The sequence below is a fragment of the Acomys russatus genome, chromosome 26 (genome assembly GCF_903995435.1).
Source record: "Acomys russatus chromosome 26, mAcoRus1.1, whole genome shotgun sequence".
Classification (NCBI taxonomy): domain Eukaryota; kingdom Metazoa; phylum Chordata; class Mammalia; order Rodentia; family Muridae; genus Acomys; species Acomys russatus.
In genome coordinates, this window is record NC_067162.1 from 8,879,011 (window position 1) to 8,903,972 (window position 24,962).

Here is a 24,962-nt window from a genome sequence, read left to right on the forward strand (position 1 = left end):
TGAAGGACTGTCACCCTCGAACAAAAAAAATGCCCCTCATTTTTTATAAGAGATGAATTAGAGAGTGGGAAGACGGCTCAGTGGGGAAAATGCTTCCCACGGGAGCTTGAGGACTTGGATTCAGGTCCTCAGCACCCATAGAAAATGCCAGGAATGTAGCAAGTGCTTGGAGTCTCACATCTGGGTAGGCAGAGACAGGAGGACACCTAGGGTTCACTCGCCAGTTAGTCTCACTGGGTTAAGGAAGAGACATGGCCTTAAAAACAACACAACACAAACAAACAAAATAGAAAACTATTGAGCAAAGCACCCAAGCTCAGCCTCTGGCCTCAGCACACTTGCACATCTGTGTACTGCACCGCACATGGAGACAAACAAACATCGCACAAAGCCAAACACAAATCAATTTTAAAAAGGTAAAGTTTCCCCATTCTTCCATGCTTCTCTCAGCTAGAGTCCCAGGGGTCCTGCTCAAACTATGGCACCAGCCAAGGACGATATGTGCAGTAAGCTTCAAACTCCTACCCAGATCTAGCCAATGGACAGGACATTCTCCACAGTTGAGTGGGGAGTGGGGTCTGACTTTCACAAGAAGTCTGGTGCCCCATATTTGGCCATGTCACATGGATGGGGAGACCTGGTGGCACTCAGAGGAAGGATAGCAGGCTACCAAGAAGAGACCAGATACCCTATGAGCATATACAGGGGGAGGAGGTCTCCCTCAGTCACAGTCATAGGGGAGGGGAGTAGGGGAAAAGTGGGAGGGAGGGAGGAATGGGAGGATACAAGGGAGGGGATAACCAGTGAGATGTAATATGAATAAGTTAATAAAATATAAAAAAAGAATGAAAGGAAGGACAAAAAAAGGTAAAGTAAGAGTTAAATTTCAAGTGATAAAACACACACACAACTTTATTCGACATCTTCTGTTATATTACAAATATGTACAAGTGCAGTAATAAATTAAAAATAAGCAAGAAAAGAATAAGTCTGATAAGAGCTCCATTTCGCCCTTCATTTTCAAGAGTCCAGCTGCTGCAAGGGGTGCGCGACAGCTTCCTGTGAGAAAGCCTTGGTTCCCCAGCAGATCTCCAGTGCACAGAGCTGAGCTGCCTCCGAGCGGCAGGAGGCGATGTCTTAATAATAGAAACACCGAAGAGGATCGACGACAATCAAGACGTGTTGATGAACATTTGCACGATACGCAGGAAACTCTGCAAGAACTCCGTGAAGCTTTTCTCCTCCAGCTCCTCACACTTCTTGCAGCCAGATTCTGTTATGTTCTGCCAAGGAAAAAAGGAAAAAATTAGATCTGCGATCTGAATGCATTTCTTCGCTGGGGTTATATAATACTACTTAAAACACCTGGTGGGGTCTTCAGACATGAAAACACTGGCAAATTAATATCATGTCAATAAAAATAATGAGAAAGAATCAAAAGATGTATCAGGGTTGGTTTTTATTGCATCAGATTAAAATCTTTGCAAATGCACAGGCCATGCATGTTAGACTGTATTCTTCCTGCTCAAAGCCCATTGGTGGGTTCTTTGTATCTGTCTTGAAGTCCATACTTCCCGAACATTCCATGTCCTCTGTGAGGTGTCTTTACCTGTTTCATCTTTCCCATAGCATTCACCGCTCTGTTCTACATATATGTAGGAATCATAACATACATACACACATACATACATATATGCATGTATTATATGTACGTGTCACACACATATATACTTTTAACTTATTTACACTACTATTGTCTACATATTCATTTCAGGGAAGCATAACTATATATCTTTTGTTTCCCAGCATTAAGCACAAGGCCTAGCACACAGTAGCTACCTGCATGTTATTGGTTGCTCTGAACCACCTAGGCAAACACCATAAACATTGCTTCGGGGACAACTAGAATATTTCAAGTGCAGCAATCATGAATAAACATTTTAGAGAGGACCTGAGCCCTGAAGGCTGTGCCAGAAAAAAAAAAATCAAAATTAGGTTTCACCTCCATTAGGCACTTGGAATTCAGATTCCCCAATATGCATTAGGCACACACTGCGTGCCGGACATTGTCACAATGCTCATACTGTTCTGTGCTTGGTCAGAGAGGAGGGCATAGATAAAAGTGGCTCATAGCCTGTGACAGCAAACTGAAATTCTCCCCAGGTCTCCCAAACACACAGTCCTGTCCACTTTTCCAGTATTTTATGCCAGACTGTCACCTTGCGGGTAGCACCACGTGCATCCTAAAGCTCAATATTGATACTGTCATGAGTTATCTGTTACATTTCTCACCACTAATAAATGACAATAATAACATAACATATTACAGAAGTAACTTAATCATGAGCAGATTCGCTTGGTAAGTATCCCAAGTGAATACATGCAAGAAGTATATATTCCAGGAATCATAACAAAACATTGAATAGAACTCTAATATGTAGGTGGTCTGAGGCTGACTTTCTAATGGTGACAAAAAGGCCATTACTGCTACAAAATCTGGTACATGATTATCAGAGTGTGGGGCACGTAGAGAAGGGGACAGATAGTGATGACGTGGGAAAAGCATGGTAAATATAAACCAGTGTCTTCGCTGAGAAGGCGACAGCTAAGCAGAAACCCAAGGCAGTCTGGTATTTGGGATAAGGAAGCCAAAGCGTCTCACGGTCATTGCACTTCCTGTTGTCTGCCTACAGGCACTCCCTGAGTGTCCCTGGCACTCAGTATGCCAGCTTACTGTCCAACCCTTTTCCACACTAGAAAGAACTCCACTTTCCCCATACACACATACTTCCTCTATTGCCACCATGTCTAATGACTAATTTTCTGCCTCACTCTTTTGTTGCTCGGCTAATTCACATTTCCACTGTTAGAGCAGGCTCCGCGGGTGCTTCTTAACACCTTACACTGAAGTACTTATTAAATGCAGTAATTGTACTGGGCCTCCTCTGTTGATAAAGTTCCTTTGGCCCCACCTTGTTTCACTCACTTATGGTTGTGCGGTTAGATCTACAATTCCTTGCACTTTCCGGGCATTTGTGCCACTCATCCCTCCACCAACTACAAGGCTTACTAGTATTTGTCTTCTTGTAACCCTGTCCTACTCCTGTTGTCCGTGGTGTCCCATCAGTAACACTTTTGATTATTATAAGTGCTTCATTACTTAAATTTTTAGAAGGTGGGAGGACAGAAAGTAAACAGAAGCAGAGCTTTTGTGGCACTGGCGGCACGAAGTGGGGCATGTGGTTAGCCCTGGGTGTCCCAGTGGGGCATGTGGTTAGCCCTGGCTGTCCCAGTGGGGCATGTGGTTAGCCCTGGGTGTCCCAGTGGGGCATGTGGTTAGCCCTGGGTGTCCCAGTGGGGCATGTGGTTAGCCCTGGGTGTCCCAGTGGGGCATGTGGTTAGCCCTGGGTGTCACAGTGGGGCATGTGGTTAGCCCTGGGTGTCCCAATGGGGTATCTGGTTAGCCCTGGGTGTCCCAGTGGAGCATGTGCTTAGCCCTGGGTGTCCCAGTGGGGCATGTTAGTCCTGGGCTTCCCAGTGGGGCATGTGGTTGGCCCTGGGTGTCCCAGTGGGGCATGTGGTTGGCCCTGGGTGTCCCAGTGGGGCATGTGGTTAGCCCTGGGTGTCCCAGTGGGGCATGTGCTTAGCCCTGGGTGTCCCAGTGGGGCATGTTGTTAGCCTGGGTGTCCCTGTGGGGTATGTGGATAGCCCTGGGTGTCCCAGTGGGGCATGTGGATAGCCCTGGGTATCCCAGTGGGGCATGAGGTTAGCCTTGGGTGTCCCCAGTGCAGCAACATAGAAACAGAAAGAAAGACAGTTGGCTTGGCTGTGAAAAGAGAAAGGAGATCAGTCCCTAAGACTGATTTTGAGGTCTTAGTACCCTATTAATCTAGAGTTTAAAGAGCAGTGTGTGACACTAAGGACTAACCCAATGTGAGCTACCATCTCTGAGGTTAAACACTTGATTACACTAGTCTGTCCACTGCAGCCACTTGCCTAGTTTTCTGATATGACTCTAACACACAGTGGTTGGTATTATTCAGAAATGTCTATTTACAAAGATATCAGTGAGTTTAGGATTCTGTGCATGCGAGCACTGGCATCACTTTTGAACACAGCTCCACTGAAATCAAACTCTCTCCTGCGTGCCCCAGAGGAGACTGTTGACATATGAATACCTTACCCCATGCAAGCCAAAAACATCAGATACAGCTCACTTACCTGGTTAGAAAACAGGGTGCTGTTTCCAACGATTATTGCGTTTTTCACTGTTTGGCTTAATTCTGTGTTACTGTACTCGTATTCATGAAAAATAACCTGCAATTCCAGGAGAAAGCAGTTCATTGCAGTAACTTTGCAACTGGGCTAAAAATAAGAGTTACAAAGAGCCAGTTTAAAAAACAAAACAAAACACTTTTCCCATTATTCATTTTCATAATGATAAGACTTTGAAGACTTTGATTTTTTTTTAAACATTATTCAATACCATTTATTTCTTACAAAGAAAGGTAATGCTCATACAGCTTAGTTTTAATTGTCACCTTGACATAACCTAGAAGATAGCCTTACTGAGGAATTGTCTATCAGGTTAACCTGTAGGCATGTCCCTAGAAGCCTGTCTTCATTACTAATTCATGGATAAAGAGCCAAACCACTGTGGGTGGCACCATTCCCTAGGCAGAGTGTCCTGAACAGTAAAGACAGAAGAGAGCTAGCTGAAAGCAAGCAAGCAAGCAAGCAAGCAAGCAAAGATACTTTTCTCTCTGTGTTCTTGACTGTTAATTAAGATACTTTAAGTTTCTGTCCTGACTCCCCTTAATTATGGACTATAACTTGGAATTCTAAGCCAAATAAACACCTTTTCCCTTAAATTACATTTTATCTGTATACTGCTAGGGGATTTTATTTATGTAGGAAGTGGGATTTCTTTTCCACTTGATTCTGAAATCAAAACTAAAACCAACAACAACGAAAAAGGACACCATTGATGCTCAGAAGGAAACTTGGATGTAAAAAGCCACCATTTCTCACTGAGCACGCCTCTTCCATTGTTTGGATGATAGAGCAATCTAGAAGTGACAACATTTGTGAAAATTTTTAAGGTCAGACTATATGTTCACATCTACGGAGTGATAATGGCAAGTCATACTGTCCCTACTGTTCCCAGAAGAAAGAATTCTAAGAAATTTGAGAGAGGAATCAGAGCAAAAGCAGTGGCCCTCATGGGCTGACCAAATCAGACAGGAACTGTGAACAAGAAAATGTATATCTTGTAAGAGTTATGTTACAAAACCTAAACTTAAAAAAAAAAAAAATAACAAAGAACAAAAGAAAACATTAAATGGGAAACAATCCATCCATGAGTCTATGGTATCCATTCACATCTGTATTTCAATGTCAGCTTCTTTCCACTGCTCTGCTCTGAAGTTCCAAGGCTATCTACCTGCACGGGAGGGCTTTCTGACTGGGAAAAAAAGCAGAAAAAAATGAAAATATGCTAAAACCAGAGCAGGTGTGTCTAAACCTCACCCATGTGTTTCGTGGGCATCTGTGTGTCTGAGTTTCAGGCTCCACCTTCCACTCAACCAACCAAGAGCAGAGGACACAAACCTTCCAACTCGGAAAAGTTCCAAGGGGCAAACAATGTGCAGTTTGGTTTTGGTTCTAGTTTCATTTCTATCTCTGTCGCTGTGATAAAACACTCTGACGAAGAGCAACTCCAAGGAGAAAGGATGTCTGCTTTGCTCATAGGTCTAAGGTAGAGTCCATCCTTGCAGGGAAGTTAAGATGGCAGAACTTAAGACAGCTGGTCAGACCCACGGTAAAGAGCAGAGAGGGGTACAGAGCTAAGCAGAGAATTCTCAACAGAGGAATATCAAATGTCTGAGAGACAGTTAAAGAAATGCTCAACATCCTTAGTTATCAGGAAAATGCAAATCAAAATGACCCTGAGATTCCATTTTACACCTATCAGAATGGCTAAGACAAAAAACAAAACAAAACAACAACAACAACAAAAAAACCTTCAAGTGACAGCACACTCTGACAAGGATGTGGAGAAAGTAGAATACTCCTCCATTGATGGTGGGAGTGAAAACTTGTACAACCACTTTGGAAAAATCAGTTTGGTGCTTTTTCAGAAAATTAGGAGTAGCTCTACCTCAAGACTCAGCTATTATCACTCCTGGGCATAAACCCCAAAAGTACTCCACCGTGCAACAAGGGCATTTGCTCAACTATGCTCATAGCAGCCTTATGAGGGTGGATATCAGACCTGGGGAGAGTGGGGGCAGGAGGAGAGAGGGCCTGCAGAGAAAAGAGAAACTGTGGGCAGCGGTGTCTCTGTGACAAGCTAGAGACCTAAGACAGGGTAGGCTTCTGGGAGTATATAAGGGGGACTTTAGTTTAGACTCCTAGTATCAGTGGACATGGAGACTGAAGAGAACACCGTCCACTTAGAGAAGACTCCTAGTAGAGGCAGGCGGACATCGACCCACCCACAAAAGCTTCAACCCAATATTTACCTTGCCTACAAGATGTGCAGGAATAAAGATAAAACAGATAGAGTAGAAATTGATGGAATGTCCAACCAATGTCTGGCCCAACCCCATGAAAGAGAGCCAACCTTGACACTAGTCATGACACTCTGCTGTGCGCGCAGGCAGGAACCTAGCATAGCTCCTCTGAGAGGCTCCAGCCAGCAGCACATCGAAAGATTCTGAGACTCACAGCCAAACATTGGGCAAAGCTTAGGGATCTTGTGGAAAAGTGGGGGTGGGGGGAGGATGGAGAAAGGGATATGGGTGTGATAGCAGCTCCACAAGAAGACCAACAGAACCAACTAGCCAGGGCCCATGGGGGCTTGTAGAGACTGAAGCACCAACCAAGGGCCATGCATAGACTGGACCTAGGCCACCTATGGGTAGCTCAGACTTCATGTGGTTCCTCTAGTAAAGGGAGCAGGGCTGTCTTAGACATGGATTCTGTTGCCTGCTTTTGATCACTTCCTTTTGGTTGTACTGCCTTTCCCAGCCACAGGGGAATAGGATGTGCTCAGTACTGAGCTGGGATTGGTAGATCCGGTAACTACCTACCCTTTTCCAAAGAATAGGGGAGTAAGAATGGGAGAGGGAGGAGGGACTGGGAGGATAGGAAGGAGGGGACTATGACCAGGATGTAAAGTAAATAAATAGATAGATAGATAGATAGATAGATAGATAGATAGATAGATGGATAAATAAGTAAATCAATCAATAAATAACTTTTTTAAAAGAGAAAAATTTTGCTTGACATTGGAGCATTGGAGTAAGTTTCTTTCTTTCTTTTCTTTCCCTTTTTTTTTTTTTTTTTCTTTTTTACATTTTGATTTGGAACCATTACAAAAGTAGCATTTATGTAGCTCTTTGTCCTCAATGATTCCTTAGAAATATTATGGGTCAAACACTGGGAGAACCCACCAAAAGTGAGATTTTAAAACTATAACTATTTCAGTCACATTATGAGAATATGTATGGCTAAAAAGCTAGAAAACAGCAATTTAAAAAAAATCTATACTCACATGAAAGTCACTGTCAGTGTATAAAGTAGTGTCAATATGAATAGACTGAAAAGGAGAAAATGAGGTAATATGAAAAATTTAGGTACGATAGGAACAACTTCCTATAAACAATAAATTTATTCCTTTATATTAATTTTGAATTTTGCAATAATTCTAGGCTCCTGCAATTGTAAGAGAACATAGCAAAAGATGCTCTGATCTCTTCTCTGAGTTGCTCCACTGGTACTTGCTTAGCCACACACAACTTTCTAACAAAGAAACTCATATTGACGTAATGTTTCTCCTTTTGCCGTTTTTTTTTTTTTACCAGTTTTTACCCCCTTGTCCAATCCTATATACCTTTAACATTTCAAGAATATAAAACAAGTAGAATTATATAGAATGCAACTTTTTAAGATTAGCTTTTTAAGGACTTAGAGGTGACAAGAGCTCCACAAGAAGAGCCAACTAACCAGGGCCAAGGGGAGGCTTGTGGAGACTGAGGCACCAATCAAGGACCACGCATGGATGGACCTAGGTCCTCTACACAGTTGTAGCTGATGGGCAGCTCAGGCTTCATGTGGGTCCTCTAGTAAGGAGATCAGGAGCAGTCTCTGACATGGCCTCTGTTGCCTGGTTTTTGGGCACTTCTCTCAGGCCAGGCTGCCTCACCAGGCCACTGGGGAAGAGATGCAACTTGGTGAGCTGGGGTGGGTTGTGGGGGGCTCCCTTGGAGGCTCCCTTTTCCTGAGGAGGAGGGGGGTTAGGGAGAAGAGGGAGGGAGGCTGAGACCGGGAGGAAAAGTAGGAGGGGACTATGATCCAGATGTAAAGTGAATAATTAATTAATTTTAAAAGGTTTGGTTTTTAAACATTTTGGGCAGTTATGTTATACAAAAAAGAACAGCAGGTGTGTTGTGTCCTCTTCTGCCCCTTTATCTGATGCCAGTCCTCTCCACTGTTAATGTTATTCATGCATTATGTGCATTTGTTATACCCAGTGAGGGGGCATTTGCACACGGCTATGGTTTGGGCATTTAATGCCCCAAACTCTTGGTTCCAGGATGGAAATGGTGCAACCTCTGGCAAAAGGACCTAAGAGAGGGCAACAGGTCACTAGGATTTGACTTTGAAGGACACTGTAAGATTTTCATCTCTTCATTTTTCTTTCCTGACAAAATATGAGCAAGTGTGCTTTGCCTTTAGAAGCTGGAACCTCCACAAGAGACTCCAAATCAGTGATTTTCCCAGTCATAGGCTGGGACCGCTAAAGCCCTCAGTCAAAATAAACACTTTCGCTTTTAAAATTAGTTACCTCAGATATTTTGTCATAGTAGTGGGAAGCTAATAAATACACATTGTGACAGACAAAAGTTACAAGATATTAGCGTTCAGTTTTTCTATTTTTCTATTATATACTATTATGTTATATATAACAAGTAATTCATAAATTTATATATTTGTAACATATAATACATAATTTATATTATAATATTATATATGATTTGCATGTATTATATATAATCATATTGTATTATTTATATAATATATAATATCAATAACATAATTATATTGTGTTAGTTAAATTAAATATATTTAAATATATAATTATAGATTATGTAAATATAATTATATATTATCTATAATAACTATATATAATAGATGTTATATGGGTTTAAAATATATCTACAATGCAAGTATCCACCATTCTAATGCCACACACTGCAGTTGCACTGTGTTAACGAGCATCATACTCTCCCTCCGCACCTTTCCTCTTTCTAATCCTGCCGACCATCTATATTTGTTCTTGTTCTGTAATTTTATCTTCTCCACAAGGACAAATCGTTGGACTCACACAACTTGAAGCCATCTTAGACTGGGTTCTTTCACTGTATGGTATGCTTTCAAGGTATTTGTTTCTTTCCATGATGTGGCCACATTTGTTTATGGTGTTTGTTTGTTTGTTTGTTCGTTTGTTTTGAGACAGGTTTCTCTGTGTAGCCCTTGCTGTCCTAGACTCACTCTATAGACCAAGCTGGCCTTGAACTCACAGCGATTCCCCCTGCCTCTGCCTCCTCAGTGCTGGGATTGCAGGCATGCATTACCACACCCAGCCTGGCCACCTGTTTCTACCGATCTACTGTATGGATGCACCAAAATGAAGACCATGGTGAATAAAAGTGATGGGAAATTTGTTTTCAGTCCCAGGGGAGAAGCTGTCCCTCACTCACTGGCAACCGTTATAGTTTAGGATCCAGTACATATTTTATATTAAGTTGAAGAACATGCCCACTGTTCCGAGTTCGCTGAGAAATTTCTGTCTTGAGATAGTTCTACAGCAGTTTGCTGAAGCTGCTGTAACAACTTCATATTCACTGGGTTGCTTGCATAGAGACATGTACTTTTCTTGCATTCTAAAGGCAATCAGTATCAGAGAGATGTGCCAGCAATGGTCTCCCATGCCTTCTCAATGCCCGTCCTATCTTCTCTGTCTCCTTGGGATATCTTCCTCCTGTCAGTACCCTCCATGTAGCATGATTTCTTGTCTTTCTAAGGACATTGACCATATTGAATTAGAAACATCCTAATGAGCCAATTTTAACTTAAATGGCTCTTTAACAATCCTTTATCAAACACAATCACATAATGGGGTATGGGCAGTCATTAAAAAAGAAAATCTATCCTGTATAAGAGAAGCTAAATTTATCATGTCTTTCTAAATCAATTGATATGATTTTCTTTTTAGGCCCTTGTTATGTCAGACCTAATTGATTAATTGATCTTCAAATAATGAAAATATTTTCATACCTAGAATAAATTCCATATGATGATGATATATAATTTCTTTTATATAATATACTGATAAATCGAACTGGTAATATTGCATTGAGAAATTTTATACTAAGTACATAAGAGCTGCTTAACTTTTGTTTCATATTTTAAAGCATCTTTATCAAGTTTTCACATCAGGGCAAGATTAATCTCCTAAACTGGGTCAAAGGGATTTTCTTCCTCCCGTGCTCAGCAGCAGCAATGCTTTCAGTAAGTTTCAGGGTGCTGGAGCGAAGCCAGCTGCTCCTGCGGTTTCTTCTAGGATTTCCTGCGTGGAGAACTGAACATGTCAGTGAGTATAGTAGTACTTGAACCACTGATTTTATCATTGTTGTGTTTTGGGAGTTTGTGGTCTTGGAAGAATTTGCCCATTTGTTGTACGTCACTGGTGTGGAATCTGCAGTTCCAACCAGAAACTAAGAAAAACTGTAACAAATTGTGTCCCCACAGACACTGTGCCAATAGGTCCCATCCATGGTGCTGTGGTTTTTGTATCAATTTTATTATTAAATGTTTATTATATCATTGACCTTTTCTGATTAGTCCTTTATGTTTCATTGATTTGCCCACTGCTTTCCTGATTTCAGCTTCATTAATTTCTCTCCCTCCTTCTACTGGTGTTGAATTTATTTTGTGATTCTTCTAATTTGGGGAAATGCAACTTCAGTTGTTGGTTTGATGCTTGGCACTTTTCCTCTTTTCTAATACACTGATTTAATTTTAAAGTTCCCTCATCCTTAGCAGTTCACATCATAACAGATTGGTTTTCATTTTATTCAGTTTTATGAATTTTTTCATATATTTGAGAATTAGTCTTTGACCTATGAATTATTTAGAAATATATTGGTTACTTTGTAAATTTGAGGGGCTTTCCTGTTGTATATTTTCCAGCTTAGGTCCATTGTATTCTAATTATACTTTCTGCATGGTCAAAATTCTGGTAAACTTTTTGATCCTTACTTTATGGCTCAGGCTGTATTTAGTCTTGGTGACTATTCTCTGGGAATTTTAAAAAGTTTGCTCTGATGCCGTTGGGGATAAAGCTTCATGCATAAAGCCAAATCCTATTGGCTGGTTTTGTCCTGGTCCCTATCCATTGGAATTTTTTACATAACGGTTTAGTTAGTGATTGGGCAGGAGATGCTGAAATTCCCAACTGCCATGATAAATTTGTCTGCTTCTCCTCTGAGCTGTTCAACTTTCATGCCATGAATTTTGAGACTCTGTTGCTTGGTGCATATATATTAAGAATCAATGTTTCTTCTTCACGAATTTTCTTTTGCCACTAATGTTGCCCTTGGCATCAGTACTTGCATTATCCATCATATCGGCTTTACCTGATACTAACATAAAACTAAGCAAGCATGGTCTTGGTTGTGACTTCCATCCTGGTATGATTCGTGATTCTGTCTTGTATCTAGGGATGATAGCTATTATGGTGGGAGAATCTTGCCTTGCTTAAGAGCTCTGCTTTAGTAGGTAGTCAATCACCTGTTCAGATGTTATGCATGCTGGCAGACTTAACACCATGCTCTGTATTCTAGGACCTCTTATGTTTAGTTTTCAGAACCTCTATGGACCTTCCGTTGTAGTTTTCAGTTACTGTAATAAGAGTCACTTCTTCAGATCAGATTACTTGGTCCATGGGGACAAAATATAGCTTTCAGGATCGTCATTTAGTATGGGATGCCTAATCACTCTTGATGAGATTCAGCAGACCCTGCTACTAGGTCATCTGGTATCTCTAGGCAGCAGAAGATGATCTGCGATCCCCAGAAAAGATCTCAGTTTAAGGGCTAATGTTACACTGGGTCCCCTTCATGTAACCTATTTTTCCAGATAAGGAAAATGAGTTTCTGACTTGTGTGGAATAGAGTTCCTTAGGCTACCTTACCTAGAAATTCAATTTTTGTGTTATCCTTTTGGTAGTTCCTTGAAAATTTTGTACACTTGTTTGATATTTACTCTTCTTATAGTAACTCCTCCCATGTCCACATCCCTCCCTCACCCACCCAACTTTGTGTCTTCTTCACTTTCTTCTTAAACCCATGAAGTGTGATAACTGCTGCTCATATTCTTTTGTTAGCTGGGTGTCCATTGACTAGAGTTAGGTGACCCTCTTCCCCCAGCAACTATTAATAGTCAACATTTCCTCAGCTGGATGTGAACTGTATGCCAACCTCTTCACTTTGTGTTGGGGTTTTATTTGGCTTGAGATTGTGTGTGTGTGTGTGTGTGTGTGTGTCTTGAGTCGGCTGTCACAACTGCTGTGAGGTGCCCTACTGTGTTGAGAAGACACTGTTTCCTTGCAGGCATCTACAAGTGCTTCAGACCCTTACAAGTTTTCCAGGACCACTTCTTCATTGATCCTCAAGTCTTGAAGAGGGCATATGCATGTGATACAGAGGTCCCCTTTAGGCCCGAGCACTCAGAATTCCCTCATTCTCTTCACCTTGACTGATTGTGGGTCTGTGTTAATCATCATCTAATGCAAAAAGGAGCTTCTCTGATGAGGCTTGGAGAGGCATTAATCTATGGGCACAATGGCAAGCCTTTAGGAGTAATTTTCATGCTATATATTTAGCAGAAAAAAATAATAGTAAGTTTTCCATTAGAGCCTAGGACCTGTCTAGCCACAGGTTCTTAGTTCTGATAAAGGTGTAAACCTTAACAATAATTAAAATTTGAAAACAATGTCTTATGGGGCTTTGTAAAGTTCATATGCTTCTTCATAAACATTATTATCTTCAATGGTATTTCATGGGAGCTTACAGAAAAACATAAGAGATGCATGCTTCATAGCCATTATATGTTTTGGGGGGGGGGATCAACATCAATGATCTGACCCAGAACTGGCCCCCCATATGCCACAATACCAATTTACCATGCAAGATGTGGCTTACTAACTGCTTTTAGACTGTATTTGAGACCTGCTCAATAAAAAGAAATGTCATGCCTGGAATTCTAATCCGGATCAAAAGGCCATGGCTGGGAGGGTCCTATGCCCTAAGATAGAGCCTGCTACTGATATTTTCTTAATGGTTGTGTCCATTGCCCTGGGAGCCTATCAACCTTGGTCAGAGAAACTTATTTTTTTTTCAAGGGAAGCAATCTATGCTGAGGCGTAGCTGATCAATGTGCTACGAAGAAGAGATTGACTGCTGGGCATCTTTATCAACCCTGCTCCCTGTCCTGCCAAGGCTGATGAAAAAGAAGCAGAACAAAAATTTAAAAGGCAGAGGGTAGGGAGAAGTGCAGTGAAATACTGTCTTCTTGATGTGACGTGGCTATCACATGCATGAATCCATGGCACGTTTTCACCTGCACAGATCTAGTCTGCCAAAATGACAGTGCAAAGGGGGAGGTGTTCTCCTGGCTCTGTTCCCCATAAGAAATGTTGGCACTTGATAGCTACGGGGGAGGAGAAATTATTCTCTTTTGATGGTGTCCCCACTCTAGTGTGTGTGTGTGTGTGTGTGTGTGTGTGTGTGTTCCAGTGGATGGCAATATGGCCATGTATATACTGGCAATAGTAGCTTGTCCAAAAACAAACAAACAAACAAAAAACAAGAAATAAAAAGCAAATATGAAGTTAGGAGCAGACACAGTGGGGAGATAGAAGAGAGACCTAAGGAGGATGGAAATGAGAAGTAGATATGATCATATTTTACTATATGCATATATGAAATCCTCGAGAATAAAAATTATAATTAAAAACTAAATTACATCAAATATGAACTTTAAACAAAAAGGAGAAAAATGAAAAACAAGTACTCACTTGAATATGTTTTTCGATTTCCTTCAAGTCGAGTCTTACATCGTTCCAGTTGGCTTCTGTTTTAGGGAGGCCCACACTGACACAGCTGAAAGAAAACAAAAGCTGAGCACTGTGGAAGAAGGTGCTATTGTCTGGCAGGGTCCGTAAGCCAAAGATCAAGCAAGATCATCTAGGCTCTCGCCAGAGAAAACATCCTGCCTCCATACATCCAGCAGCACAGTGGGTCAACAGAAATAACAAATATATGGTACAACTGTGTTGTAATTTGAGGAGGGCTGTCCAACCTTGAAGATGAGAGAAATGCTAATTGGACAGTCTGTAAGTAACCATATTCAGTTTATCACAATGCAACTGGAATAGCACCTACGGTGTGGGAATGCTCTCGAACTGATTATTAGTTTTCTTCAAGTACAGGTCCATGAAACTTTTAGGTCTACTAAGTGTAAAATCACAAAGTCCAATCTTTTCTGTGTGATGACTGTGACTGTGGGAGTAAATGTCCCCTTTTAATGTGCTTACACTATCCTGAGGCTAGGACAGTTTCCTAGCCGCTGAAGATCTGGCTAAATACAAGATGGAGGATCACGAATTCATTGACTCTGGCTAGAACTCAAATTTAATGTCCAGAATAAAAGACACATTGGTCACGTGACTGTGGAATGATTCTTTGAGCCTCAGGAGAAACAATGATTTTTCAGGAGGATAGTGAAGAAAGCATGTCAGCCAATGACAATCAGTCCATGAAGGACAATTTACATGCAGGAAATCAGTACTTCGAACACTTAGAGAAGAAAGCTCATACGCTATGGGATACTGCCAAGGTGCAGAAATCCTCAGCAAGGTATTCACCAAAGGTCACCTGATACACAACCTGACGACCCCTTCTAACAACCTACACACTGCCAAGCCAAACGCAACGCAGTTTCAACAGCAAGACATTCAAGGACAAACAATTATGATAACAGTTAGGACTGCAAATGAAATTACCCCAAAATGAAGACATGGATGGCAGCATCAGTTAAAAAATGACTGTTCAGAAGGAAACACAGGTAGCATGAGATGGACACATTGCTCGTGTACAGTTTCTGGAAAACACAATCGGGTAGACAATATGGTGAGATGCCTTTAGTTTAAAAAAAAAATACACATAAGACCACATTTTATTGTATTTTAGGTTCAAAGTCGTAAAGGTGTCGTTCATTCCGCAATCAATATTCTTCATCAGAAATGGTGAAATGTCAGTGACTCTTCTGTTTTGTTTTACTCTAGTCTCCAACTGTCTCTATGTACAAAATGTCCAGTAGACACTTCTCCAGTTGAAGGCCGTTGATAAACTGACATTCTTAGTGATGGGCACGCCTACCCTTGGAGCTACTGAGCTCTTTTTGTCATCATCAATTCCTCTCACCCTTCTCCCCTTTTTAATAGACTACACATTATATTCAGCATGGATTAGTAATGTAAAATAATAGCAAGCACATGAATTGTACACTAATTTCATGAAAGCATATGGAAATTAAAATACATATTATCACATGGGGAGAGAGAAACTGAATAAAAATTTAACCAGTAAAGGTATTTAGGCCAGGTAGTGTGTGTTCCCAACTCTAGTACTAAAGAAACAAGTTTCACTTGAAATTCTGTGAGCTCAGGACTAGCCTGTCCTCTACAGTGAGTTCCAGGCCACCCAGGGCTACAAAGAGATGAGACTCTGTCTAAAAAAAAAAAAAAAAAAAAAAAAAAAGTGTATCCTTTCCCATTCTAACAACCCCTACATAACAACTTTTCTTGGTTATATAGAACATTATTTGTGTGAGACAGACCCGGTTTTGATTTTTTTTTTTTTTTTTTTTTTTTGACCTGACTCTTCAGTGTTGTCAAAGCTTTTATAGTTACAGAGAGCAGTGTCAGCCAACACCTCATCCAGCAGGAGTCTGTGCTTGCTCAGGTACACTCTAAAAAGACACATAACACCAGACCTTGCCCCCAGAGACACAATTTATGGGGTAGATAGACATTTTGAGAAGGGGCTAAGTGAAATAATGCATTATCAGTGGCACAAAGAGTGCAGGCAGACTATTAGTCTTGTTCTCAAAAGCCCATGTTACTACTTTTAAAATAAAGACAAATCTTGGGAAAACATAGGTCTGTCACAGCCAGAAACATTTAGAGGAAATCATGCCACTTAATACAAAATAGAGCTGAGATTAAGGTGACCTTCTAAGAAAAGCAACATGCTATCTTTGTCTGCTTCTTTCCTTACCAAAATTTTCATTACTTAATTCCCAGGTAAATGCTCAAGTGTTGAAGAAGAGCTGGCTACGGCGATGGGCTTCCAGCTGCCATCCATCCAGAACGCCTCCTGGAACACAACCAGGGCAGAGGGTACCGATCAGAACCACAAGCAGGCAAATCGGGAGCAGACAGGGAGGGGCACGGTGTTTATGGACCGTCCGCTTCCCAAAGGTTCCTCCGTATGTGCCTTAACACATGCATCACATTTAGCGCTCCTGGGAGCATCATTTGGAAAATCTGATCTGGCTACACAGAAATCACATACTGCCAGGACTAAAGGACAGGTTTGTCTGAGTGCAAAGACCAAAGCCATTCTTTCACACTGCATCCCAGATCTAACGGATTCCAGGGCCATATCAGTTAGACTAAGAGGCATCCAGATACACAGACTCACATAGCCACCAAGTGATAGTCTCTTAGCAACAGCTACATCTGCAGGCTTCATGTAGATGTCTTAGGCTTTCTCTTTAAAGTAATTTGTAATTGGAACACAATCTGTGAATTTCCTAAGTAACAAAATTGTATTTTTTTTTTTTCTAAATCAAAGTAGGGGAACGTGTGATGGTTAAACACTCTCATTCAACACCATTTCATTAAAATGTTCAAGCTCAAAATATGTCAAATATGGACAGTCTTGCTATCCTTAAAAATGATACATATTAGTTGACCTTACCAATGAAAATATCAAGATCTGTTGCTTTACTAATACAATTTATCTCAATCAATTATCTTGATATCATACACATTTCAGATGGTTCCTGATGTGCAAATGTTTGCTGTAAACTATGTGCAAGGCATTATTTTTATTTTCACATGTGTGTGTGTGTGTATGGTGTGTGCATGTATATGTGAGTGTGTGTCCATGTACATGCCATGGTACATGTATGTAAGTCAGAGAACAAATTCTACGAATCTCTTCTCTCCTTCCACCATGCGGGTTTCTGGGATCAAACTTGGAGCATCAGGTTTGTCAGCGAGTGCCATTACCTACTGAGTAACCTTGTCCTCCTGTGGACCCTACACAGTGTATAGTTTATCATTCTAAAAAGAGAAAAATCCTACTATTTATCAGAGTATAAAACAAGGCACTAAGCGTGTGTGGACAATGTAGTGCTTCCATGAAGTCTTGACCCATGTTCCATGTGGAGCTAGCGTTAGACCTGCCCTCCCAGCGGCAGCTCACATATTAAGCTTGTATGTGTAAGGACCAGAAAGGCTAGTCCTTGTGTATTGCGTAGGGCTGAGGTTTGCACCTAAGTCCTACCTGAACCTGCAATGGAAGGCATAAGCAGCAGTGACTGGAGAGTCAATCAGGTTTTTCCAGTCAACCTACACTGATCTCTGTAAAGTTTGCCCTTAGTTACTTTCACTTCCTTGATTACCATTCCCTCGGGCCTCCTTTTGTTCTTTGTCTGGCAAAGGGTCCTTACTGGAGTCTTTTTTTACAAATGATCATGACTTTCCAGTTCACCAGTAACAATTAGATTATATATGTATGTGTGTAGGCTCCAGGCATGGTAACCTGCAAGTGACAGACAAGCTGCAACAGGCGGACAAATGGATTTAAAGCTGTGCGTGAAAGGTTAAGTACAGACCAGAGAGGAGTGGGGAACTTGAAAGTATTATGGCCAGTGGAACAGTATGCATGGGGTGCTTTCTTTCTATAGTTCAAATCTTCATAGCAAAGTGTTATTTTAACACTTGACAAGGGGGGGGGGGCAGATATTAGCAATGAGGAATGAAATAGTGTGAAGTCGAGGGAAGCACCGAAGCAAGGACATGTCCACCCAAGTCATGCACTTATGGGATTGAGTCATGTTCTTAACGGAGTGAAAGTAGGAGATCAGTGAGAACATTGTCACTAGTCTACAAAATAGGATCATTTTCTTTCTTTCTTTTTACTCACTTTATATCCCAATTGTAGCCCCCTCCCTTCCGGTGCCACCCTCCATCCCTCTTCCTCTCATCTCCCCTCCCTACTCCTCAGAAAAGCAGACCCACTCCATCACATTAAAATTCATCCTGTCTACAAGATGTGCAGGGATGAAGATGGAGCAGAGATTGAAGGGATGTCCAACCAATGCCTGGTCCAACCTCAGAACCACCCGGTGGGAGAGAGCCAACACCCGATGCTATTAAGGATACTTTGTTATGTTTGCAGACAGGAGCCTAGCCTAGCTTCACCCAGCAGCTGATCAAAACAGATACTAAGACTCACAGCCAAAAATCAGACAGAGCAAGTGGAGCCTTGTGGAAAAGTTGGGGAAGATAAAAGGACACAGAGGGAAGAAGACTTCCACAAGAAGAGTCAACTAACCCAGGCTCAGGGGGACTTAGGAAGACAGAATCACTTTCTACCAAGGGCCAGGTAATAAGTAGTTCATACTTTGAAAGTTGTATAGTTTTTCTCATACTTACATCAATATGCACCACAGCTTGAAAGTGGCTGCAGATAAGGAACGGGGTTGGCTGCAACCTGACTCAGCTTTATCATCAAAATAGGTTGTCAAAGGAGTCACCATCTCTTTTGACAAACAAATATTTGTTTTCCTGATGGCCTCTGGCTCCTATGAATCCCTTGCTGCGACCTCATTTAAACACAGCTGAGAGTGTCCTATCTTTAGATGCCTTGCACCTTATACTGACAGTTTTTCACTATTTATTCTCAAGCTGCCCTTGGAAGGGGTTAGTGGCACTTTACAAGAAGGCCGCCCACTTGCCACTAGAACACTTTGTTATGAAAACGCCAGCCCGCCTTACTGTTTCACCATGTGCTATTTCCACGGTGAAGCCACATACACCCCAAGTGGCACTTGTCACCAAGGGCCAAATTGATAAAGCCACTCAGTGTTGCACTTTCAGCTCCAAAACAGTGAGTTGAATACACCTCTTTCTACGGATATAGTAACGAAGACAGGAAATAGATTGGCACATGTCTCTAAATCTTACAGCTCATGATAAAACAACAAAAATAACTGATTAGTTAAGATGTTTCATGGTTTTTAAATATCACCTTTATAAAGATATATGAGCAAACACACACACACATATGCACTCATGCATGCACACATACACACACATTAATGAAATAAAGTAATGTTTGGGGATGATTAAAATGACAGTTGCTCAGTTAACACAGTTATTCCCAAAGTAAGCAGCACCCATGTAAACATGTCTACACCGACTGATAGCAAGCATAAGGTTTGGGCCCACTAAGTAATGAACACTATCCAAGATAAATTAACTAAACAAAAATTAACTTAAAATGACATAAAAATAAATACAGAACACTTTGTATAGACTTTAACACACTTTAGAGTTGATAAGGGGCATGCGTACACACAGGGTGCCCACGTTAGATGGATTTTTCTAGGATTTTTTTCCTTTTTTGACATTTAGTAGAACTATTTTTGAGAACTGTTTTCATAAAAGTTCTTGAAAAATCTCAAGTAGGCCAATTCTGTGGGCGGACTTCCTGGAGACAATCTTTGGAAAACACAGCAATGAAATGTAACCTTCTGTCCAGGGACAATCGGTCAGGCCTGTTCCTCTAGAGCCATTCTTAAAGCACTTTCTTCAAACACTTAGGAAGGAAAAGGAGATTTTGCCAAGGTATTCTGCATAGGAAGGAAGTTGAAAATTATGGCAGAAAAGAGAAAGCAACTGATTAAATAACAATAACAAAAAAAAACTTAAAAGAAAGCATCAAGGAGGAAATAAAAAGAAACACAAGTTTTCACACTGATTGGATATTTTTTAAAAATTGAGGGTAAGTAAAAACTAAGCAAGTTGTCTAAAGTAAAGGCAAGAATTAGAAAGACCTGATTGTGGGGGAAAACTAGGAAACTTACCCTCACGATGCTATGGAGGGTACTTTAAGCTGTCCTTATCAGATGGAGAAGAGGCAAACAAAGCTCTCTTGTATTAGACCTTAGAACACACAAGAACTGGGGCTGTGGAGATGGCTGAAGAGGTTAAGAGCACTGGCTGTTCTTTGCAGAGGATGCGAGTTCAGTTCTCAGCACTCATACTGGGCAATTCTCAGCTACGTATAACTCCAGTTCCAGGCAATCTAAAACCCTCTTCTGGTCTCCATGCATATCTTTATAGATGTGGTGCATGTGCGCGCACGCGCGCGCACACACACACACACACACACACACACACACACACACACACGAAAAATAAATAAATCTAAAATACTGAAAATGCAAGGACCCATAGTGCCCACAAAACAATATAAAAATGTATTCCATGACAATAAGAAAAAAATGTCACCCAAGCTTTTAAAAAGAAAGTGAAATACAGTAAAGAATGGTAAGTTTATCTTTGTATCTTTTGCTGAAAATGTGACACTTCTATGATGAGAAATCTTATGCTTTTCTGGGAATGAAGGCGTAGGTCATTTAGAATATGCAACCCTTATTACGATACTCTCCTGTTTTAATGTTGTGTAAACACTGCTCTCCAATTGTGTTCCTGATGGGTCAATAAAGCAGCTTATAGCCAATTGCTGAGCAGGAGGGAGAACATGGCTGGATTTCCTGCCAGCCAGGGGAGGAGAAACTAGAAGAGAAAGGAAAGGGTACAGGCAGGGGCTTCAGGCAGAGGCAGGGGTGCAGCAGAGATGAAAGAGATTTGGCTGAAGCAAAGGAAGAACTAAAAAGCAAGAAACTTGGAGATTTTGGCAAAGATGGAGCCAGGATAACACAGAAAGTTAAGAACAGACTTAAACTGCTCAGGTTGTGTTTTAAAGCCTTATAAGCAAATGTTAAGGAGTCTCAATTATTTTTTGTGATAGCCAGATTAAGAGAGAAACTAAGAGAAACAAACGCTTTTATAAAAGTAACTTCAACACATAGTAAACACAAACAACATTCATAAAGCTGGTGTAGGACTTGGACCTAGATGGCTTTGTTTGTTTGTTTGGTTGGTTGGTTTTGTTTTGTTTTGTTTTGTTTTGTTTTGTTTTTTGTTTTTGTTTTTGTTTTTGTTTTTTTGAGACAAGGTTTCTCTGTGTAGCCCTGGCTGTCCTGGACTCACTTTGTAGACCAGGTTGGCCTTGAACTCACAGCGATCAGCCTGCCTCTGCCTCCTGAGTGCTGGGATTAAAGGCGTGCGCCACCACACCTGGCTAGACCTAGATGTCTTTATTACAGTCTCAACATACCGTCTCAACAATTAGGAAAAAAATTTCTAATTATATCTGATAAACTATGAGTATCAGTCAATAAAGTTGAGCTAATAAACTGAATAATATTTAATTCTACTGTTTTCAGGAATATCAAATTATAAATCAATAGCAAATAAAAATGACATAAATAGTGTTATAACTACAAAATGATTATTTAGCTGTCTTGGCATGAAAAAAGAAGTTAATATGGATTAATTAAAATACCTGTAAAATATGACTAGAGCATAATTATGAAAAGTATTGCATGCTTTCATAGGATATACATTAAATCTATTTTATTACTCATTAGTTACAAGAAGCTAAATATCCACTGAATGCATGGAAAAGTGAAATAAAGTATTAATAAGATACTAGCACGTCAATGATGCAGGAAAAGTGATTATTAAGACAGATGGTTCTTTGAAAGCAAGTGTGATGAAAATGAAAATGAAAATTCAAGTATACACCTATTAAAAATAAAAATGGATATCATGAATATAATTTGAATAAGTTATACATTCATGAAAATTTGTCTGAGAAATAATAGTCTAAGTAAATACAAAGTAGTCTCCCATGGTAGTGAAGTAAATCTAATTAAGATAACATCCTCAGAATGCACTAAAATCTAGATAACCTATATGAAATAGAAAGTCTCTGAATCCTTAATACGTGTTTTCCCCCCAAAACTTCAAGAAATTTGTGTATTACTGCGGTCATCTAAGATTACCCTAACTCAGGAGCATCAAAACCTGGTGCCAAAAATCATGATATAGTATCTCCCCTGAAGAAAACTATTACATTCTACTGAAATAGATGGAAATTCCCATAGTAAAATATAACAAATTTCACCCAGGAGAATGTCAAGAAAATAACGTTAAAGGACTAAATAGACTTTATGCTCAAAATGAGGAAGATCTGGACCCAAGAACAACTCATGTGATCAGACACATTCATAGAAGAAAGAAGAAAAGCCGTGTAATTTGCCTTTGTGGGTAAAGAAAGCACTTGGTAAGTTAACATAAATTCCTGAAAAGGACAGTCAAAATTGCTCTGAAGAAGGGCAGTAAGACACAGAAAAACAGGACTGGCAGACATGACTATGTAGCAAAAGCTTAGCGGTGGAAGGATTAAAAACATAACACAGTGGCCTAGAACCACAGGTTCAAAAGACAAAACCGGGGGGACATGTAACGGGGAAATGGCGGGCTTACATAAGTGTTTCGGTGAAGGGTCTGAACTGCCTTGGCTTGTTGGTCACAGCTGACACGACTGTACAGCAGGCAATTACAGCACTTGTGTCCACACTGAAAACCTGCTTTCTTAAATGTACTCTGGTTTGGATGTTGTCTGAAACAGGGTCGCATATTCTAAATGACCTACACCCTCATTCCCAGAAAAGCTATTATTAAAGAGATTTGTTTGGGCTTTTTACAAAATGGATGTCATTTCAGGTCTCTGGCGCACACTTTTTTTTTTTTTTTCACATGCAGTCCAATGGGACATGCATTCAGGACAGTTCTTGGGCGGGTGGGGGGGGGAGGAGCAGGGAGGGAAGATAACTAAATCGGGCAAAGGAATACAGCCACTCTTGAGAGGTTTTTGTAGCAGTCCAAAGCTGAGAGGACCCTTGAATATTCTTCCTCTTCAGGAGATGGAGGTCAAAACTTTTATAAGTAGCCTCTCTCTTCCCTCACTCCCCCTCTAGGTGAGTTGGAGGAAGGAGTGCAGTGAGAAGGGTGTGTCTTCTTGGGAAACAGGAGTGTGGCATCTTTGGCTATTGCCTTGAGATTAGCAAGCCAAAGTCCCAACGATTGGTATAAAATGTTCATTACTCTTGCGGGAAACAGCCACACGGCTCCATTCAGGAAAGGAAGAAATAGGCACCCTTCATCAAGGCAATTTGATCCTAATGTGATGGTGACGGATGAAACATACACTCACTTGGGTAAGACATAAAGCTCCCCTTTAAACAAATGTTGAGGCAGAGGACTGAAGTAAAGTAGACATGGAACTACTCCTGGACAAAAGTCTGGATGCTAAAAGAAGACCTTTCCAATCGGTTCTTGGGATTGATTTAAAAACACTCTGGCAATGAAAGGGTAAAGCGAGGAGTGTCTGTTTACTGTGCACCTCAGACAGGGCAGATTCCCCACCACATCTGGGTGTGGTGGCTGCAGCAGCTTCCCACTCAGGTCTGCTGCAGATGTGTACAGATTGCCCAGCCTGGTGCCCCTATTTTACCCCAAAGCCATCCTGAGTTAGTAGCAAGCTTACTGTCAACATTTCAGTCCCTCCCTCCACTGTCCAGTGACAGCCTGACCCCAGTTCACTTCTGGGAGGGTCTGAACTGTCTTGTAACCCTAAAGACATTACTGCCCAAGTCCTCGCTACCCTCACGCCCTTCTGCCACATCTCACAGCAAGACCCTACTCAGTGGTGGAAACTGAGGACTCTAAGGGAGAGGACTGCTGTGACCTGAAGGCTCGCGGTTTTCCTCTTGCTTTAGCAGACTGCCTGAGCCAGACATGGGGAGGAAGTCAGAAACGTGGCGTTCCTAGTAATATGGTTTACTTCCTAAAGCCATCAGCCATTAGAAGAAACATATTGATGAGAACTAAGTATATGAATTTTAAAACGATGGGATTGGGGGCGGCTAGAAAGATGGCTCAAAGATTAAAAGTACTTTCTTTTTGTAGAGGACCCACATTTGGTTCCCAGCACCTATAGTGGGCAATTCACAGACATTTGTAACTCCAGCTCCAAGGGACCCAGTGCTCTCTTCTGTCCACAAGCACCTGCACTCATGTGTACATATCACACACACACACACACACACACACACACACACACACCATATTCCATATAACATATAGTATATGTGTAGTCTAAAAATAATAATAAATATTTACAGTAGCTGGCCAGGGAATATTATAAAGATCGATCAAGAAATGAAAGGTAATACAGTTCTGTGTGGATGGGCATTTCCCAGGCTTTTACTTCTTGGCTTTGTGATCATCTCTCTCTCTCTCTCTCTCTAAAAAATGTATGAAAGTGCTCTAACTTTCCAATTTCGATCTTAACTTGGGATTCTCTTTCCTGAGGAGCCTGTGCAGTTCACTCTTAGTTGTCAACTTGATTAACCTGTAAGCAATGAAGAGAAAGACCTATGGAAAGGTCTGGAAGGTTAGTTCTGTTAAGGAATACTAAGGAGGGTAGACTCCCCCGACCCCAGAGTAGGTGATACCTCCCTGTGGTGGTCTGAGGGAGAGCTGTTTTTTAGCTGAGTGCCTTCTCTCTGCTGGGGAATACATCTACCCTGCTGCTGTCAGCCTTCGGTGACATTGGACC

The 24,962-nt window shown here is 41.1% G+C and overlaps 1 protein-coding gene across 1 annotated transcript in view; it reads right to left on the reverse strand.

Annotated features, from left to right (window-relative positions):
* Positions 1-879: 879 nt before the first annotated feature.
* Il15 (interleukin 15) overlaps positions 880-24,962 on the reverse strand; it is a 71,436-nt gene continuing 47,353 nt past the window's right edge. The window contains exons 2-7 of the mRNA XM_051168576.1: positions 16,410-16,508; positions 15,134-15,231; positions 14,147-14,231; positions 7,559-7,603; positions 4,222-4,365; positions 880-1,283 (exon numbers count right to left, since the gene is read on the reverse strand). Coding sequence (XP_051024533.1) covers positions 1,173-1,283; positions 4,222-4,365; positions 7,559-7,603; positions 14,147-14,231; positions 15,134-15,231; positions 16,410-16,421 — 495 coding nt within the window. The 5' untranslated portion in view covers positions 16,422-16,508 and the 3' untranslated portion in view covers positions 880-1,172. The remainder of the gene's footprint in view (positions 1,284-4,221; positions 4,366-7,558; positions 7,604-14,146; positions 14,232-15,133; positions 15,232-16,409; positions 16,509-24,962) is intronic.